Raw genomic sequence first — 20,854 nt, 5'->3', positions numbered from 1 at the left:
GAGGACCACTGGACTAGAGGGTCAGAATGAATCTAATAAGATGGCACTTAATAGCAATAAATATGAAATCCTACACAAATTCAATAAATCAGTTGACCAAGTTAGCTAGCAAAAGGTTTATGAGAAGAAGATTCGTGATTTTGCGGGACTAAAAATTCAATAGGAGTCAACACTGTGATGCAGACAAAAAAAGTAAATTAAATTCTAGGCTGCACTGAAAAGCATAGTATCCTGAACAATGGAGTCAATAGTCCCATGTGGTGAGCTCTTGAGAACAGGGAGCCTCTCTCTGGATTGCAACCAGTCTATTTTAGAAATGGAGTAGGTCAAAACTCCTGAATAATGGGATCAGTACTGCAAGGAGTCTCTGAACTTTCAGCCTGGACGAGATGGGGATACCTGGTCTTTAATAAATCATCAATCATCATCATCTTCACAGCATACTTTTTTAATGTGAGTCTCTTCTCTTTGCACCAAATTGCAAGCTCTTTGAGAGCAGGGATCTAGTCCTACTCATCTCTAATTCATCTATTATGGAACATAAAATCTTGAATATCCTGAGCCTTTAACAATTATTTGTTGGTGATATCTGAGAATTCATTTCAAGAACAGACATGATACCTTCCTGCATGTGGTCAGAGGAACCTTCCTCTATTTATATAAAATAATTTGGTTAGAACTGAGACAGCTAGATGACACAATGGATAGAATTCTGGTCCTAGAGCCAGGAAGACTCATCGTAATGAGTCAAATTTAGTCTTAGACACTTAACTAGTTGTATGATTCTGGGTAAATCACTTAACCTTGTTTGCCTCAGTTCCTCATCGGTAAAATGAGTTGGAGAAGGAAATGGTAAAGCACTCTAGTATCTCTGGCAAGAAAATCCTAAATGGGGTCATGATGAGTTTGGACCTATTAAAATGACTAAACAACAAATAGAATGGGATCTAAGCAAAGTATTGGGGGGAGACAAGTGTGAGAATCCATTTATATATGTATATATATATACATACATATCCATACATACACACCTATAGTCCTGTTCAAAGGAACAACCCTTTGAGATACATGTTTGTACATTATCATGAGTATTGTCCTTTCAAAAGGGATTTTGAAGATAAAGCAAGTAATTCATGTTTATTGTTCTCCCTTTATCACCACAGATAGGAGAAAGTCATATCAAGTTTAAGGCTCCAAATGGGTTTCTTGACCACCATGGCTGTAGTTCTGGCAAAAGCTCCTTTTCTTGCATCTGATGCCACAGGAACAGTAGATGGATTGGGGATAGTAAAAGAGGAATTGGTAGCACATCACTAAGAAATTTAGAATTGAAGCAGCTAAAAATAGTGACCCCAAGTAGCAAGCTGTAGAACAAAGAGAAAGGACAGGAGACCAAAGAGAACAAATCTACGGGGGGATCTGGAGACTTAACCTGGCTTGGGGGGGACATTCTCGTGGGGAGAAGAATGTGGTTGCTTTCTTACAGACCCAATTTTTTTTTCCCTAAATGGGTGATTTGTCCATCCTGGGGAAAGCTGGAGAGCTAATTTCCTTTTAGGCAGGGAGAGAAGCAAGGAGTCTTTTATTGCTCTTTCCCGAACCATCTCCCAAGTTCGTTTTTATAAAATCTATCTCCGAATCCTTACAGGAAATTGATTTGTTGTCCCCAATAAAAATCTCCAGACACGATCATTTGGGAACGGTTTGCCATCATTGTGACTTTCTCTTCCTCTCTTCTCCTATGGGAGTTAGAGATGGAAAACTTTGACAGAAATTAATGTCTTAATACAAATCTCTGCTTCGTGGTCTAGAATTCGGAGGAGGCAAAGGGGAGGGAAAGGACGGGAGAAGAGGAATCTTGGGTCAGAGCCAGCTGTCAAGTGGGCTGCTTTACCTAGAGAGGCAGCTTGCCCCGGAGGCCAGGTCGGGCAGGACTGACGCAGGAACCAGGGGCAGGAGGTGACGTGAGTTAGTCGGGGCGGGAGGAGGCGGTGGAGGGGAGGCAGGGGGGCTGGCGAGGTGGCGGGAGGCCAGTGACGCGGCCCAAGAGGCTCGAAGCGGGCTCGGCCCCCCGGGTCTGACGGTTTAAAAGTTTGGGGAGAGGACTGGCTGGTGGGCAGCTCCACAGGGGAAGCAGAGAACGGGCGCTCCCGCGAGTCCGCTAGGAGGAGCCTGTGGGAAACTTGGGGAGCACGCACTGCTCAGCTGCACAAACGCGCGCTCCGACGAGCATCTGTGAGCGGCGGGAGACTCCAGGATGCCCGGGCCTCGCAGCTGCGCTCCGCTGCCTCCGCCGCCCCGCTGCCCCCGGGCGGAGAGCCAGCCGTGGGGGGGTGGGCGTCCGGCCGCTCCCCTCCTCCTGCTCCTGCTCCTGGCTTCGTGGGCGTGCGCCTGCCGAGGTAAGGAACCCGCGCGCCTCCTCCTCCGGCGCCGCGTCCAGCCGGTCCCAAACCGGTCCCGTTTGCCGGAGGCCGGAGTGGAGGCTCTTAAGTGCCGGTCCTCTGGCTCCCCGCTCCAGCAGCCTCTTCTCTAGCTGCTTTCCTTCGCTCCTCCGGCTTCCTCCTGCTCCCAGTCCGGGGCTCCCCGGTTCCCTCCCTCCGGTTCCACGGACGGGCTCTAGAACCTCAGCCGGCAGGAATAGCGAAGATCAGTTTTAAGTCCAAACTCAGATGGGGCAAAGTTCAATCGGAACCGCCGTTGGTTCTTACTCGGACGGCTCTCCGAGGTCGGGGCGCGGCTAGTCCTGGTCCCCACGCGGCTGGGCGCGCGCTCTCCTCCGCTGGGATTCGGACAGCTCTCGGCCTCAGGCGGTAGCCGAGCACCTTCTGGAAAGGAGGAAGGCGCCGAGGCTGCACTGGCGGAGGCTGCTTTAGTGTGGAAGAGAGAACGGGCGGCGGGGCGGGCCCCCGGGCTCCGAGAACACCCGGGCGCGCATCCCGGCGTCGGGGCGGCCTCGGCCTGCGCGGGGCTCCCAGGCGCGGCCGGGAAACCAGAGGAACCGTTCTCAGCCGTGGTCTGCGCGGGGAGGGAGGGAAAGCCGCGGGGGGAGAATGCAGAAATCGTGCGGGGTGTGCTCCCATACAGATTCCAGAGGAGGAAAACGCTGGCAATGCAAGTTTGGAGGGAAAACCCTCCAGCTCCTTCTCCTGGTTTTCAGTCTGTACCGATTCTGGGGTCGTCCGGGGCAGATGCAAGAAAATCTCCCTTCCCACACTCTCTCCCCCTCCCTCCCGCCCTCTCCTCCTTCTCCCTCTTCCTTTCCCCCACTCTCCCCATCTCCCTCTCCCTCTCCCTCCCCTTCTCCTTCTCCCTCCCCCTCTCCCTCCCTCTTCTCTCTGTCTCTGTCTCTGTCTCTGTCTCTGTCTCTGTCTCTCTCTCTCTCTCTCTCTCTCTCTCTCTCTCTCTCTCTCTCTCTCTCTCTCTCTCTCTCTCTCTCTCTCTCTCTGTCTCTCTCTGTCTCTCTCTGTCTGTCTCTCTCTGTCTCTGTCTCTGTCTCTCTCTCTCTCTCTCTCTCTCTCTCTCTCTCTCTCTCTCTCTCTCTCTCACTGTGTGTGTGTTTCTCTGTTTCTGTTTCTGTCTCTCTCTGTGTCTTTGTCTCTTTTCTTCTCCCTCTCCTCCCTCTCTCTCCCTCTTTCTCTCCTTTCCCCTCCCTCCCTCTCTCCCCCTCTGTCCCCCTTCATTCCTTCCTTTCCCCCTTCCATCCCTCCCTCCCCCCTGCACCCCTCCCTCTCCCTCCTCCTCCTTCCCTCGTTTCTCCCTCTCCCTCTCCCTCTCTCCCTCCCCCTCTCCCTCTCCTTCTTTCTCTCCCTCCCTCCCTTCCCTTGCTCCTTCCTTCCCTCCCTTCCTCCCTCTCTCCTTTCCTACTTTCCTCTCTGTCTCTGTCTGTCTTTCACCAGTTCAACTCATACATAGTACTTTACAGCTTAGAAAAAAATTGTTTCTTTTCCAAACAGCCCTATAAAATAGATTTTACAAGTATATTTGTTAGATCTTTAGGGAATCCTCAATGTCTTACTGCAGTTTTCTACATTAAGATTTTAGGTATACCCTGCATTTTACTTAGCTCAGAAGAGGAAAGTTGCTTGTCCAAGGTCACACAGCCAAGTAGGTAGCTTAAGTGGCAGCCTTCTACAGTAGAAAGAGTGAAAGTTCTGACGTCAAAGGATCTGAATTCCAATTCTACTTCTGCTTCCTGTGATACTTTGGGCAAGTGTATGACCTCAATGAGTGCCAGTTTCCTAAACTTTAGAATTAATGAATTAAAAAATAGAACCTCCAAGGCCCCTTCTAGTTCTAGCTCCAGATTCTAGTTGAATAGAAAAGTTGTGAAAGTTGCTTTAGATTTGGATCGCAGTCTCATAGATGAGAGTTGGAGGGAATCCTAGGGGTCCTCACCTAGAGCTCCCTCATTTTTCACATGGAGAAACTGTTATCCAGGGATGTTAAATAATTTTCCCATGGACTGGTAAAGAATAAATGGAGAACTAGAACCTTTCCCCAGCTTCTCTGATTAGACAAACTGATGTACAGGATTTTGATAACTGAGAGCTGGGAAGAGTCACAGGAAGTTTCATAAGTCACTGAACTGGTCTTATGATCTGTCTTCAAGTCATTTGCATCTACACAGGTGGAGGACCTAGAACAAATTACTTGCCCTCTCTAAACCTCAATTTCTTCTTTGGCAAAATGAGGATAATAAGTTTCTGGATTATTTTTACCAGGATTGTTGCTGTATCAAGTGAGATTTTTCATATAAAAAAAAACTTTTTATATTATTAAAACATCATGTAATTATTAATTATTATCATTAAGTAATCATTAACCATAAAAGCAAAAGTATACTGCTTTCTAGAAATCCTTGATAACCAATGGTCTAGAAACCTTTAAATGTTGCAGTTTGTAAGGACAATTATTCAAGTACTTGGAGCACTCTTTTTTTTTTTTTTTTTTTTTTTTTTTAAGTATGTGGTATCTATCAGTAGCTTCTAGCCATAGAGAGAGACATTGTGATATGGAAGCTAGAAAGCTAACCACCACACCAAGAAGACTCGAGTGAAATTTCTCCATCAACTCTATATAGGTTACATCAATCCGAGCTTCTTGGTGTCCCACAAAACTCTCTAAAATTATAAGTTGAAAAATCATGTTGTTTAGATTCCTTGCTAGTTGTATTTTCCTGTTCCAGTGAAATCACAGGTTTGATTTTCTTTTTTAAAATCTACAGTAAAATATAAGAATAAAATTTAAAACTTCTACTTAACATAGCTTGTAAACAAGAAAAACCTTTCCACTCTGATTTTTATTTTATATGATTTGTGATGGCAATTTTAAAAAAACATTCTAAACATAAAGGAGTTATTTTCTGGAGATGTTCAAAGTTATTTGTTTTTAATTTCAATGTACTCATGGTCAAGAAATAATTCTAAACCAAGAGTTAGGAAACTTGGAATCTAGTCTCAATTTTCCCACTTTGTTGCTGTTGGATCTTACATGAGCTCTAAACTCTCTGGATGTTAGTTTCCTCATTATTAAAATGGGGAGGGGAGGCAGACTAGAATAGGGATTCTTAACTTTGGATCCCCAAAGGATCCATGCATAGATTTCAGTGTCCATAAATTTGGACAGGAAAAAATTAAATCTTTATTTTTACTACTCCTAATTGAAATATGGTATTTCCTTCAAATATTTTGAGATTTCCATAGGCTTCACCAAACTACCAACAATATTAAGGACTCCTGGGTTGGTTGATATCTTTAGAATTCCTTTCAGTTTTTATTATTTGGAGATTAGCTAAAAATCTTCATTATAATCCTATGATAATCTAGTAACTATCTTTCATTATTGTAAATTGGAAAATAGGTCCTACAACCCAAATACATAAAAAAATAAAGGATTTATATGAACTTAGAAGGATACAGTGAAAGGGGCCAAATTGGAAAAAATAGATTGAGAAACTAGTTTGCTTTTGTTTTTAGGTGTTCCAGTATCACCTCTAGCAATACAGACAGACAAAGAGTTTCAGCTGTGGAATGAGGTAACCTTTCTTTCTTAAAAGCTTTAGCTCAGATTTTAAAGATAAATTTGAATATAATTTCCCCCCATGCTTTAAAATGAAAAACCAAAAAATCTAGCATCATAACTGAATATTGAAAAATCTCTGATTTTCTGTTTTAATAAGTTTATATCTTTTTTATTGACATGACAATTATTTTTGAAACCTGTGCTGACACTTTCATTAAAACTACTCATAACAATATGCTACAGCAACTATATCTGACAATGTGATCAATATTCTGCTCTGGCAAGCTCCTGTACTCTGAAAAAAAAAAATGAATGTTTATCCAGAACCATCATTAGCTTTTTTGATTATTCAAATTTTGTCTTCCTTTAATGATTTTCAATCAATAATCTTTAAATTTATATTGTAATTATATATGTATATGTATTGTAAATTTAGCAAAGTAGATAAAATACCAGTCCTAGAATCAGTAAGATTCATCTTCCTAAATTTATATCCAACCTCAGACACATACAAACTATATGACCGAGGGCAAATTTCTTAACCCTGTATGCCTGTTTCCTCATCTATAAAATGGGCTAGAGAAAAAAAAAATGACAAATCACCACAGTATCTTGGTTTTGTTTGTTTGTTTGTTTGTTTGTTTTGGTTTTTAGTTTGTTTGTTTGTTTTTTTTTCCTGAGACTGTTGGGGTTAAGTGACTTGCCTAGGGTCACACAGCTGGGAAGTGTTAAGTTTCTGAGGTCAAATTTGAACTCAGGTCCCCCTGATTTCAGGGCTGGTGCTCTATCCACTGCGTCAATCACCGCAATATCTTTAAAAATGAGTGGCTCTCTGCTGATGCCTTTCACCTAATATTGGTTGTAGGAGATTTCAGGCTGACATCCACAGCCTGAGCTGCCATGAGACTTCATAAAAAATATAGTAGTTAGTAAAAAAGTTACTTTATAACTTTAAATTCTTAGCTGAATTTCTTAAATGATTGTTCTATTTTCTGCTAGTCTGGTAGCTCACATTCTAACTCGTATCCCTATTTTTACAGCTAGATAATGCTTGTTCCAGTTTCCTGTCTGTTGACTCACAGTCTCAGGTAAATTCAACAACAGAATGCTAGCATTTGTTTACTTGTAAGTTTGTTAATAATGCGGGTAGATTTGGTGCCTGATAGCAACAGGCAGCAGATGTATCATCTCCTTTGTATGCCTGTTAATGCTAATGATTAGAATGCTTGCTAACCATTTAGTAATAGGGAACACCTTTGTTGAAAACAGCTATGATATTTGTGCTCAGCCATTGCATTTTCATATTTTCCCGTGGCCCAGCCTTCCAGGAGTAGAAGCAAAAAGTAGTCACTCAGAAACAAGTCACATGAGAGAAAATAACTAAAAATACCCCCCTCTACATCCTCTACATCTAATTCAGATATAAGCCTAGCTGGTTGAAAATGTTACTGTATTGAATCAATATAAAATGGTGTTAAATATAGGCCACAATGAGATGTCCAAGAAAATGGGGAAAAAAACACAACCAAATTCACTGAAAAACAAAGTTGATTAAAGGCCACATTCATTTATATATCAGATTTGGATAAATCAAAATGTGGCCTATATTTAGATAATGATGATGAAGTTACTGTGTATTCCTCTAACACAAATATAATTTTTTTCAAGTTATCCATTCTCTGATTAGTTCTTTTCTTTTTGCCCGCTCACTGGAGGATGTTTAGCGGCAAAAGAAACTGGGAATTAATTATGACATGATCAGATCAAAGATGGAAAGGCTATTCTAGATGCTACAAGTCTATGCCCATATGTACTCTGATTGAATGGGAGATAATCCTTTGAGTGGCCAAGTTGTTACCAATAGATAAACCAAAAGCATCTTTTAAAACTCTAGATGGGACATGAGAAGAACATTACCTTTGCTAATCAGATGTCTACATATTTTCAGGACTAAATAAATATACACTTTGCATATATGTTGTCAAATGAGAAATTTAGCCCCTAATATTTGGATGTCCTAAAAATTTCTTCTAGGCATCCAGTGAACTGGAAGACTTTTGCTACATGATTATGGGAATTTTACCAAAGCCACAGGTAATTTAAGTGAGAAAATATTTTATTTTGGAAATTACTAATTACCTAGTGAACTTATCATAGAATTCAAACTAGTGGTTTTTTAGAGCTATAATTTGATACTAATTTGCTCACTGTCACTAAAAGCATAATTTCAGGAGAAACAGAAAAACATTAAAAATAAAATAAAAGATAAATATCTATATCCTTTGCGATCCATAAATTAGCTTTAGGTTGTTTTTCTTATCTAGTTATTTCCACAGCTCCCTCAAGAAAAGGTATATTCATACCTTTGTATTGTAATTATTATATTTATTTAATTTAATTTAATAGGAATTATATTTAATTATTTGTATTGTAATTAGAATATACAATAATAAAAAGTCCCTCTCCTTCATTAACTGGTTTACCTGATCCCTATTCGTTTCCCTGCCTCAATTCAGAGGCAATTGTCACCGGAGATGCCAATTGTATGAGATAAATGGAACAATGGAGTTCATACTTTATAAACATGGTAATACTGTAAATAACAGTAAATTCTGCTGTGAATATTTAACTTTGCCTTCAATTATTAGAAAAGAAGCAGAGCAACTAGATGGCCAAATGGATAGAGTCCTGACCCTAGAGTAGAGGAGGTGAGTTCAAATCCAGACTCAGATATACACGAGCTGTGTGATCCTTGTTCCGAATGGCAAAGCACTCCAGTATTTTTGCCAAGAAAACCCCAAATGAGATCATGGAGAATCAGGACTAAAAACAACTGAACAATAGCAATGTTAGAAAAGAAATGTGGTATCATTATAGATGATGAAAAAGAGATACATTAAATATTAGCAAGAAAAATCACAAAGAAAATATATTTATTTATAAATGTTTAGCCATAAAGAATATTAAGCTTTTCTATGCTTTTTTCTAGAATAAGACACTTTCAACTACATATGTATGAGATGTTTTGAAAAAATATATATAATGTGTCTTCTCCCCACAGGAATCAGATGAAAAGGACAATACTAAAAGGGTAAGGTGATATTATATATACATATACAGAGTGCTCCCAATTTAATAGTGTAAAATTGCATTAAGACTTTTAAGACATGATGTATGTGTATGTATACGTGTATGTGTTGTAGAGTCTCTCTGAATAAATATATTTACATAAATAATGCAAAAAGTGAATATTTCATCATTAATGTTTTATAATAAAATCCCATTTTTCCTTTTTTTTTTTTAAACAGTTCTTATTTCATTATTCTAAGACACATAATCTGGGCAACTCAGATGTTATGGTAAGTAGCAGATCCACTTTTAAGTACTTTTAAGATTTTTGCTCAGTACAAAAAAAATACTTTTGTTCTTTGTGGTTTATGTAATAGTTTTAAGTTCAAAGTAAAGTTGATTTGAATTTTAGAAATTTATCTAAAAATGAGGTGTGCATGTAAATTCATTGAGCATTATTACTAATTAGATATGTATTATCAAATTATACATAATATGTAAAGCATGCTGTAAAAAATACAGGGTTTTTTTTTTAATTCTATAACTGCAATTTGATTTATGTAGGGAACTTCTGATCTGAAAACCTTATTTGCTGAGGCAAATCAGCACGGTAGCTGTAATTTATAGTGTTAGAGAATTGTCTCTAATTTAACTAACTTGCCCATGGTCATGCAAATTATGTGTCAGAGGCAGATATTGAAAGCATGTCTTCCAACACCAAAGCCAGTTCTCTATATAATACCTCAAATTACCTCTATTATTTTATTATTAATACCACTAATAATAATAATATCTTTAATGCCATTAGCAATAACATGCTAATATCATTATCAATTTTTAATCTGGATCTGTGATTTCATTAGTATAGGAAACTTCCTCTATGAATGTAGATTTGAAACTGCTCTTCAATCTATAATCCTAAAGAGCTGGCTGGGTTCCTGAGAGAGCAAGCAATTTGCCTGTGATCTATGACTAGTATATATCAGAGGCAAGGCTTGAAGCCAGATTTTTCTAATTCAAGGTCGGCTTTCTAATCATTAAGCAACACTACCTCTTGTTATATTGTTATAGATGAACAATTTTTTTTTACAAATAGAAATGATTTTATCTAAAAATACTAGCTACTTTTATGAATGATATATTTATTATATTTAGAATAATTTAAAAATTAATATCTGTCCAAAATGGAAAGAAACCTTCTAGATGCACATTCTCCTTTGTTCCTAAGTAAATACTCAGTAACTAACTAGGCCTTAAGAGAGGAAAGGAAATTTCCTCTCTCAGATAACTAAGTATCTGGAATTCAGTTTTTCTTATGAAGTTCAGCCTTATTTTAAAAATATCATATTTCCCCCTTTTTATAAATACTTAAACCCTCTATATTAAAATAAAACATGCTAGCTTTACTTGCATTTTTAAAAATGTATTAAGAAGAGGTCTGAGTTAGTGGACTTTCTCAGTATTCAACTAAAAAGCAATTTAAGGATAAAATCTATAGCACAGTGTATTCTAAACTTCTATATTCTTTTTCATTAAATAGTAGAAGAATTATAAGCTAAATGTTCCACTCTCTTAAATATTTGGTACTAAGAAACTGAATAGAAATCAACACACACTATGTTCAATTCTTTTTTCTGTTTTTCATTTTTCCCATGGTTTTTTCCTTTTTGCTCTGATTTTTCTCTCCCACCATGATTCATAAAGCAATGTGTGGTAAAAATAATTAAAAAGAAAAAAGAGAAGACTTGAATTCAAATTTGGCCTTGGATATGTAACACTAACTAGCTGTGTGACTCTGGCCAAGTCACTTAATCCCAATTGCCTCAGCAAGCAAAAATAAATAAATACATTTCTGGCACAATTTCCCATGTTGGCTTATTAAAATTCTCCCACTACCTAGTACTCCAAAGAAATAGATCACTTAGCTATTTTCTCTCAATGTGCTGCTACCCAGGAGCCAGCACAGTGGGTAAAATACATTCTTTGCAGGGCAGGGACATGAAATCATGGTTACTCATATGTTTGTATTCATCTCCTCTTAGTCGTCTGTGATCCATCCTTTGCTGCAGCTCATTCCTCAACTGCATGAGAGAAGAATGAAGAGATTCAAAGTGGACGTATGTAATATTACTTTCATGCTATCTATGGTTTCCAATTGGTGTGTGGGGTGGGGATCCTTAGAAAATAGTGCTTTAGATATGAAAACCATAGAGAGAAATTCATGGATCCTTAGAGCTAGAATGGACTTTAGAGAAAACTAATTTTTCATGTGAGGAAAATGAGAGAGAAGTTAAATTACTCAAATAGTCAGATAATTGGCTGCAGAATATAGGTTTTTAGCTCCTATTTCCAGTGCATTGTGGTTTCCCATGAATGTCAAGTTAACTTGATTCTCCCAATGATATCACCTGAACATTCATCACCTGATTGATTAATTTATCACCTGATAAATTCAAGGAGCCTAAAATGTTTCCTTATAATACTGTGACCCATGTGTAAAAATAATTTTTAGAAAGGTTGTAACCCAACATCAGGATGCTACAGTAGCCACGACAATTCTCTCTTCCAAGAGGAACTCAACTGGCATTTCCTAGGAAGGTCTCTTGTCTAGTACCATGAGAATACAGTAGTTGTTTCATTCAAGGCATCTATCTCCTAGTAGGAAATTCTCTTTCTTTCTTTATAAACAGAGGCTTTAAACTGACAGGGGGTATGGAGAGAAGGGAAAATGCAATTCTTTAGGGGTTTAGAAGATTTTGTGGATGAGTCATTTCAGTTGTCTCATGATTCCATTTGGATTTCCTTGGCAAAGATACTGGAGTGGTTTGTCCTTTCCTTCTTCAGCTCATTTTACAGAGGAGGAAACTGAGGCAAACAAGTTTAAGTGATTTGTCCTGTCTCACACAGTAAGTGACTGAGGCCAGATTCGAACTCAGCAAGATGAGTATTTCTACCTCCAAGCCCAGCACTCTATCCACTGCACACTCCTATTTATATCTTCTTCCTATTTATGCCCCATAGCTACCAATATCCTGTTTAAAAATAAGGTAGGAAATTTTTTTAATTTAAAAACAAAAATAAGAATATAGTAGGAGAAGATAAAATTTAGGAACCTAATTAAGAATGTATTTTAACACAAATCAGCCAAAAACATATGAAACCCAGTATATATGTATAAGATAGATATAACTGAGTTGAACATTTCGAAATATTTTAAAATGTAGAATGCATATTTATTTAGATTTACTTTTGTTTCAAATAATATTTTATTACTAATATAAAATTATTAAAATAAAAATGAATATTTTTATCTATTCAAAATGTATATTTCCCAACTTCAGTTTTTAAATCCATAATTTTAAAGTAACCACAATTAAATTATTTTCCTGAACACAGATGAAAATGTCACTTTTAAATCTGAATAGCTTACCCAAAGTCATTAAAACTATGACACAGAACCTGTAATTTCATCATAATTTTTTTCTTTTTAAACACAAGCTAATGTTTCAAATTAGCATTTAAAACATAGTTTAATGAAAAAAGTCCCTCATAACTTATTTTTTATAGCAACTATATTTCTCTTTTTAAAAAACTACCAAAGAATTCTCTGGAATAAAATAGCTTTTGGAAACTTTAGAGACAAGTGTAAAAGAAACTAACTATACTATAACTTAAAACTTTGGAATTGATTGTAGCGCATTATATTTGTACTCTAGAGTTATCCTACAACTCTAAGAAAGCTTAAGTAAACTGGAAATCTTGAGCAATGTTCCATTTTTTTGTTAATAATTTACCATCTAAATTGTAGAGAGTTTCTTATATAAAAATTAAGTGATTTAATGAGAAAATAATATTTCAATCACCTTTTTTTCTATAAACAAAATGAATTAATAGAATAAAAAGAAATTTACACTTAAAGGTTGAAGGAAATGATATTTGAAGTCATTTGCAAGTCTAGAATCCATGATATTATGATGGTAAATTATAAACATTTTCCATTATAATTTTGCTTTTTTTTTCTTTATGTGCTGATTTGCTTCCCTATTAATAGGAGATAGTAGTCTGTGCACTGCTCTGGTCAGATCACAGTATGATCTAGAAGAGCTGGAGTACTGTGTTCAGTTCTAGGGACCACTGTTTAAAAAGGATATTGATCAACTAAAGAAGGTAAACAAGGGATGTTAACAAAGAAGTTAACAAAGATGGTAAAGAGCTTGAGTTACTATCATATGAAGATCAGCGGGATCTAATCTAGAAAATTGAATCTAGTTTTTGTTAGGATTACTAAGTGAGAACTCAGGTTGTCTGGATGGTGACAAGGTGAGAATTCAGGTTTTCTGGACAATTACAAGGTGAGAACTCAGGTTGACTTGATAGAGGGGGCAAGCTCATTGGCTGGGGTGGTTCTTCCCAGAAGCCCTTGCATTATCCCACGCCCATTCTCTGGGAGGATAAAAAGAGACAGCATTGGGCGCAAAGGGCAGATCGGCCTGGAGAAAGATAAGAGCTGGAGGAGATTCAGAGCCACGATTCAAGAAGAAAGACTCTGCATTGCATCAGGCTTGACGGGGCTCTCTGCAGGAAGGGAAGTCACTTCTAAGGACAAGAGTTAACAGCAACTGCCTGGAGACAACGGTTCACTACAGGAAGAAGAATCTGTCGGAGAGATTTGAGTAGTAGACACAGCAGATCTCTTCCCAGAGAGCGATCTGGCAGCTTCTGGAGACGACAGCACGCAACAAGTTTTAATCAGAAAATAGAAGATTCTGCAGGGATATGATATTGAATTCAAGAATCAGAAGGGCTGTCACCTGGAAAAGTGGTTAGGGTCATGCATAGAGTATGTCTCCAGGACTGGATTTCTTCCATTTGATCCTAAAAAAGAGAACCATGTACAAAGGATAGAAGCTACAAAAAGGCTGATTTAGGCTTAATCTCAAGCAAAGCTTCCTAGCAATTGGGGCTCTGCGAAAGTTAAATGTGTTCTGCTTCAAGAAGTGCTGAGTTTCCCCTCATTGATCAATTATCAAGTATACTTTAGTAGAGATTCTTGCAAGTACAGGTAAGACAGGTGGTCACTGAGGTATCTTCCATCTTTAAATTCTATGATATGCAAATAAATAATTTATATGTATTACTATTTACTTATTCTTCCTTTCAGTATTCATGAGAATTCAAAATAATGAGTAATGAGTACAAGCAATAATAATTAAAGATTCATTTTCTGTAAAAACAGGTTTCAGGATTTTGCTAGAAGTCAGGAGACATTTCTCAGAATTTTCACTTTTGTATCATGTTGTGCTTTAAAGATATATTTCTAAACAAATAATTTTAATATGATATATCATATATATAACAATATAATGTGTAATATGATATAATTTTGATATTATAACCCTGATTATAGTAATGTCGATTAACAATATTAACATGAATTATTGGAAATGTTAATGTTTCCATTGTTAATATTAGCACTAAATTGATCACCATATAATATTGCTGTTGTCATATATAATGATCTTTTGGTTCTGCTCATTTCACTCAGCATCAATTCATGTAAGCCTCTCCAGGCCTCTCTGAAATCATCCTGCTGGTTGTTTTTTATAGAACAATAGTATTCCATAGCATTCATACACCATAATTTATTAAGCCATTCCCCAACTGATGGGCATCCATTCAGTTTCCAGTTTTTTGCCACTACAAAAAGAGCTGCACAAACATTTTTGCATATGGTGGGTCCCTTTCCCATGGAGTTAAAAAAAAGTTTTCCAAAATTCTATTCTGTATTCATAGAATCATATGGCTGAGTTTTGGGAAGCACCTCAGAGATCATCTTACCTCAAGCCCTCATTTTTACAAATCAGATTAAAAGCTTTAGTGGAGGATATCTAAGGCCAAATTTGATGATCTTTTCACAACATATTCTTCTTTGTTCTCATGATAATAAGAATATATGTAATCAGTATTTTTAAAGACATGCTTTAAAAATGTGTTCTTATTTTCCATCCAAAATCCATTCTTTGGTTGTTTCTATGTAAGCCACTTAGTAGATAATTTAGTAGAAAAACTTTTTAAAACTGAATTCTATTATGTTGCATAAGGAGGAAAACAATTTTAAATTTAGTGTTCTGGTAAATTAGTTGTAGTCTAAAACTCTTCAAATTGTAATACATTTTAAAAACATCCCTCATTTCTAGCCTCTTATTAAATTTTGGATTTTATATTGTTACTTAATTTGTCATTACTTTTTTCTAGGAAGAATTACAAGGACCTGGAAGAATTCAAAGTCGGGGTTACTTTTTATTCAGGGTATGATTGTACCACGGATTTTTATTTAAGTCAGTTGTTAGAGAACATTCAAATACACTTCATGAGAACAGAGTATTATTTTAAATTGTGTTTTATGAATATGGATATATTCATATATATGTTTGTATCTTTCTGTATATGTTAGATGCAGCGTGGTGTAATGGATAGAGAACTGACCTTAAGGCCTTAGTATAAATCCTGCTTTAGACACATACTGGTTATGTGACCCTGGACATCTTAACCTCTCAGTCTAAAAAGTTACAAAGCTTGAAAAAAGAGAGTTTTCTCCCCAAGAAGCCTTCTATACCAATGAAATCACAGAGCTGGTCCCTATCCCTATATAATACATAAGAAACACATAAAACCAGTGGTATTAATTTTGCTTTTGACTCCAGTTCCATTTTAAGACTTCTTTACCTATTAGATAAAAACTGTATGAAAAATAAAACAGCTTGATGGGATTTTTTTCTGAATTTCTCTAGGAGCTTCTTTCTAACTTGGTAGAGAAATAGGATTAGAAATATGAGTTCCTAGACAATCAGGTGGACTGTTTCCATGACAACTATGATTTTCAGTATACTCAGAGTAATATATGATACAGTAATAATATAATCAGACAATAGAGATAATTAAGAAAGGGACTAAAGTATTTCGATAGAATTTATCTGGGGTGGAAGCAGAGAGAATTGGACTTGTATTTTCCTTGGATAGACAACTTCCAGTAAGGAAACTCCTTATAACAATACAATGCTAAATTAAAATATCAATGGTCTGAGAGAGCTGCCTAGAGCAAGGCTTCTTAAACATTTTTGTGAGCCCTTATCATCAGAGAAATTTTCATATGGCCCTGGTATATAGGTATATAAAATAGGTATACAAATCAAACATTTATGACAATAAATAATAATTTTTGCAACACCCACAGTTACAAAACACCATATATGGGGTGTTAAAACTACAATTTAAGAAATTGGACCCTAGAGCAGTAAGAGGCTAATCAGGGTCACATAACTTATAGATTTCAGAAGAATGTAAGTTTTTCTCTCTAAGGCCAGGCTTTTGTCCTCTATACTATTGCCACTCTATGGTATTAAATATCTGAATAATAATGAAAAGAACTTGTTAAGAAGTTTTTGTTAAGAAATTATCGAGTACTAGGGTTAATTTGTAATCATGGACTAACAAGCTGGTCTTCCCCTAGATTGACCATCAGCCATTTAACTCTGGTTTCTTTCTGTCACTAACATAGTATTTCACTAAATGAACCTTTTAACTTTGCTCTGGCTCCATATTTATAAATGAAACTAATAATGCATACTTACTTCCTCAAATTACTTATGAAAAGTAAGTAATGAATGATAGCATGAGTACACCTTCCCTTACAATAGGATCTTTGCTCTGTCAGAATTTAGATTGTCTTGAAGAGTTGATATGACTAAAAAGTTATCATCTTGTCTCTTCAGACTTAGCCAGGCTTATTGTATGGATATTCTTACGTTAAAATTCTGACAAGTAAAGAATCATGAATTTTATGTTTGTTTAGGATATTATTGTGTAAGCCATAATATTTTTTTAAAAAATTGAAACCTTTTTAAAAAATAAAAAGGAATGTTAATATTTGGCTTTTTTTACATAGCTAAAAAAAGTAAGAATAACAGTCAAGTTTGGGGGGAAACAACATTCTACCAGATACTTATAAATATGGATATTCCTTCAAGTAATATAGATTATAAATCATATATACCTAATTATCCCATGTCTTGCCCATGTTTCCCATACCCAAAGAACTGGATGTCCTTGTCATGATACTATAACATGAAAAAAAATGAGGATTAAGACATACTATTATAATATAATATAAGGTATAATTTAAAATTTAAGATAAATTCTACATTTATTCAAAAGAGCCTGATGTATTTCACATATGAGGAATTTCTGGAACCAACCATATTCTATACTTAAACAAACTATATTGACTCTCTAGGGTCACTAAGGTATCAATTAACTAAGTAATTATTATGGTGTATCAAGTAGACCAAAAGTTAAGGTAATTTCCCAAAGGAGTTAAATCCATGTGAAATCTAGGTCAACAAATATAATGGAGAGTAAATCAAGAAGAACTTTATTATGTATTTTATTATTGTATATTCCAAAATTCTCTTAATAATGAATTTTTGCATTTGTTGCTGTTGCTTCTGTTGGTTTTACCTAAGAAACTATTCCCAAAACTCTTCTTTAATAGAAGTTATCCCAAAATCTTAGTGCAGCTGTAAGCTTTAAGCTTTAAAACTTTTAAAACATTAAAACTTTTGGGACATGCTATATATTTTCAACAAACTGATTAAGCCTGATTCCATCAGTTCTATTGGGGTTAGCATCAAACTAAAATGTAGGTGTATTCTGTAAAGGGATAATGACAAAGTAAAATTTCAAAATGAGAGCTATTCTCTTTCAAACAAAATAAAAACCATCTGTTAGTTAAGCTGAACTAATTTCCAATTTGCCTTTGCTATTTTTTATAGCCCCGCAATGGAAGAAGGTCAACAAGTTTCCACTAAAAGGTATTTGTTTCACGTTTTAAACTAGCTTCACATGCTCTCAAAATAAAATCTATTGAAGTTATTTTCATCATTTAACAAATGCCTTACTATATGTTCAACAGCATGTGTGTGTATGTGTATGAATGAGTCTTTATTACTGAGTTTTGTTATTTTCCTGGCGAAGCAGAGGCAGGTAAGAAATAATAGAATTTCAGCCACCACATCAGGTAATTTTGATCTGCTCATGTGGCTACCCTGACAATAATGGGAATATAGTTGACAACAGAGGAACTGTCTACAGTAATCAATACTCAAATGGGTCTATAATTTCATTGATTTTGAATTCTCTTCAATAGTATTGGTTGTAACACTTTCATGCTTGTAGTTCTTCCAATTTTGTCCCCGATGTCTTAAAAGTTAGCTACAAGGGATCCAATCAACATACTAGGAAACTTCCTTGATTTCTCCCCACGTTGCAAGAACCCTCTGATAGTGCATCTATCACTTTTGCTTATCAGATCTAGTACTTTTGCTTAAACTTTTTCTATTTAAAATCTTTTTTTTAACCTGAGAAAGTTTTATGCAACCTTGGGGTATATAGGTATATAAAATAGGTACACAAATCAAACATATACTGGTAATAATAAATCATAAAGACATTTATTTTAAAACAATTCTTTGGTGTGTATATATATATATATAATATATATAATTTTACCAATTACTAAAGAAGAAAACAAATTGGTATATTAATGAGATGGATGTGCTTATTTATTTTTACATGAAGAATTAAGCCTTGATGGAATATTTGATACCTTTTTCTGTTGCCAAATTTTTCACAACTCTTGCATGTGTAACTACACAACCTCACAAGGAGTTGCAACCCAAACTTTGTGTTATGTGGCTTGCCCATTTTATCATGCTATCATATAATTCTTTGATGACATCCTTCACTTCTATTCTTTGGAGTTCTTCCACGGTTATATTACAATTATTTCTATTGCTTTCTGTGTGATTATCACATGCTCATCTTTCATTCTTCAGAAGCAGTAGTGTTCCACACCTTGCCACCATATTATAACATTGGCAAAATGTTAGCATGGACAAATTTCTATTTCACAGGAAGCTTGAAGTCACTAAAAAGAGATCTGTAGTTTCCCAAATCAATCCAGCCTGCTCTCCTCTTCCTTTATGACTCTAGGCCCACTTTATTGTCCTTCAGTAATGGCTATCCCATACATCTTTGTTGGATGAATTCTTTAAGATGTCCATCTTATATTGAAGTCCTTCTAAGTTCTTAGGACTTATCAGATTATGTTTCACGGGCATGTCTTTTAAGAATATAAGACCACTTCCACGCCATGATAATGCCATTTATTACAGCAGAACATTAGTGGAAGCTAGAAGTCAGAAATGGACTTAAAAATCCAATTCAGCATCTATAAGGTGCTTATTCTGGAAATACAAAGACAAAAAATAAAACACACCCAGTCAAATAATTGCCTAGCTGTGCAATTCAAGACAGGGTTTAATTATCCAGATGGTTGTTAGCTATTTCTTGATTACTGTGATTTATGGATTTTTCCATAAATGGAATTTAAATTTACTTTTTAAGAGTAAATACAAATGCAGTAAAAAACATTAGAATTTGTATAAAGACTATTCATAATTCCTAATGATACGAAGGAACTTTATATAGTACAATTGAGTTGTATACTTAATCATTTTGATATTTTGTTGTTGAGTCATATCTGATTCTTTCTGTCCCATTTGGGCTTTTATTGGTAAAGATTTTATTGGTAAAGCCATTTCCTTTTCTAGTTCTTTTTATAGATAAGGAAATTGAGGCAAACAGGATGAAATGCTGCCAAGAATCACTTTGCCACTTTTGAACTCAGGTTTTCCTGACTCTAGGTTCCATGTTCTATCCACCCAGCTTCTCTTCATTAGCTGCCATTTTGATATTTGGATGAATGTAAATATGAGCTCTGGGGGAGAGGTTGGGGGGGGGGAAGGAGGGGAAAAGTTGGAACAAAAGGTCAAAATTGTCAATGCTGAAAAATTACCCATGCATATATCTTGTAAATAAAAAGCTACAATAAAAAGAATATAAATATGAGCACAGATATTATTATATTTTTAAAGTGTTATTGAGGAAGAGAGAAGAAATTTCAGCTGTTTCCTCTTTGCTATGATGAAATGTTTCAGTTTGGGGAAAGAGAAGAAATCTCAACTGTTTCCTCTTTGATGTGATGAAATGTTTCAGTAATAGGAAACCTCTAATTGTAATTTCTTTATCTTGCAGGCCTTTGAACTACTTTTACGTCACAGGAGTGTTGGTACAGAGAATTGTGTTTTTGTTTTTTGCTCAAAGAATATCAATTGTACAATTTGAGAATTCCTTGGAATGTAAATGTGCCCCAATTAGATTTAGTTAAGAATGTAAATGTTTCTTTAATTTCATCTTCAAATGTTTCCTACTGGTCTAATATTTACAAATGTGATTAATAAAATTGTGACTTGCACGTCAGAAACATTGCCCTTGCTAGTTTCTTTTAACAATATTTTGTTACTGTTGAAATAAGAGATACTTGGTGGGAAAATAATCTTATTATTTCATCCTAATGAAGGTACTTTTGTATACTTTTATGATTTCAGGTATCAAAATCAATGAAATATTTTCTTTAAACAAAGGAGTAGGAACATGATTCAGAAAGCAAAACGGCTTTCTGTGCTGATACTTTCTCTTGTTATCTGCTTTAAAAAAAATTAAGTACATAAACTTTTTTTTTTTTTGGAGGAAGGGGACCATTTTCTAATTGAATGCAAAGTTAAAATATGATTTCTTAAGCTTAATTTGTAGCTCATCAAAGACCCCGATTAAATAAGCAACTTGTGATTTTCCAATTTCCCTT

The 20,854-nt window shown here is 35.9% G+C and overlaps 1 protein-coding gene across 1 annotated transcript; it reads left to right on the top strand.

The window, feature by feature from the left end:
* The first annotated feature begins 1,115 nt into the window (after nt 1–1,115).
* NMU (neuromedin U) lies at nt 1,116–20,473 on the top strand. The gene is made up of 10 exons (XM_074272373.1): nt 1,116–2,399; nt 5,976–6,034; nt 7,062–7,109; nt 8,056–8,115; nt 9,083–9,112; nt 9,330–9,380; nt 11,133–11,207; nt 15,346–15,399; nt 17,922–17,960; nt 20,245–20,473. The coding sequence occupies exons 1-9, from the start codon at nt 2,258–2,260 to the stop codon at nt 17,955–17,957; spliced, it is 555 nt and encodes a 184-aa protein (XP_074128474.1). The 5' UTR covers nt 1,116–2,257; the 3' UTR covers nt 17,958–17,960; nt 20,245–20,473.
* Nucleotides 20,474–20,854: the final 381 nt, after the last annotated feature.

The sequence above is a fragment of the Sminthopsis crassicaudata genome, chromosome 6 (assembly GCF_048593235.1).
Source record: "Sminthopsis crassicaudata isolate SCR6 chromosome 6, ASM4859323v1, whole genome shotgun sequence".
NCBI lineage: Eukaryota > Metazoa > Chordata > Mammalia > Dasyuromorphia > Dasyuridae > Sminthopsis > Sminthopsis crassicaudata.
The sequence above is the reverse complement of the archived record's forward strand: the minus strand, read 5'-3'. Positions and strand labels throughout refer to the sequence as shown.

What these genes read in the sequence shown, in the direction of transcription:
- NMU (XM_074272373.1), top strand. Translation starts at nt 2,258, where the DNA reads ATGCCCGGGCCTCGCAGCTGCGCTCCGCTGCCTCCGCCGCCCCGCTGC. An exon ending in AGTTTCAGCTGTGGAATGAG is followed by an intron (nt 6,035 to 7,061) that starts GTAACCTTTCTT and finishes CTATTTTTACAG; the next exon opens with CTAGATAATGCTTGTTCCAG. An exon ending in TGGGCAACTCAGATGTTATG is followed by an intron (nt 9,381 to 11,132) that starts GTAAGTAGCAGA and finishes ATCTCCTCTTAG; the next exon opens with TCGTCTGTGATCCATCCTTT.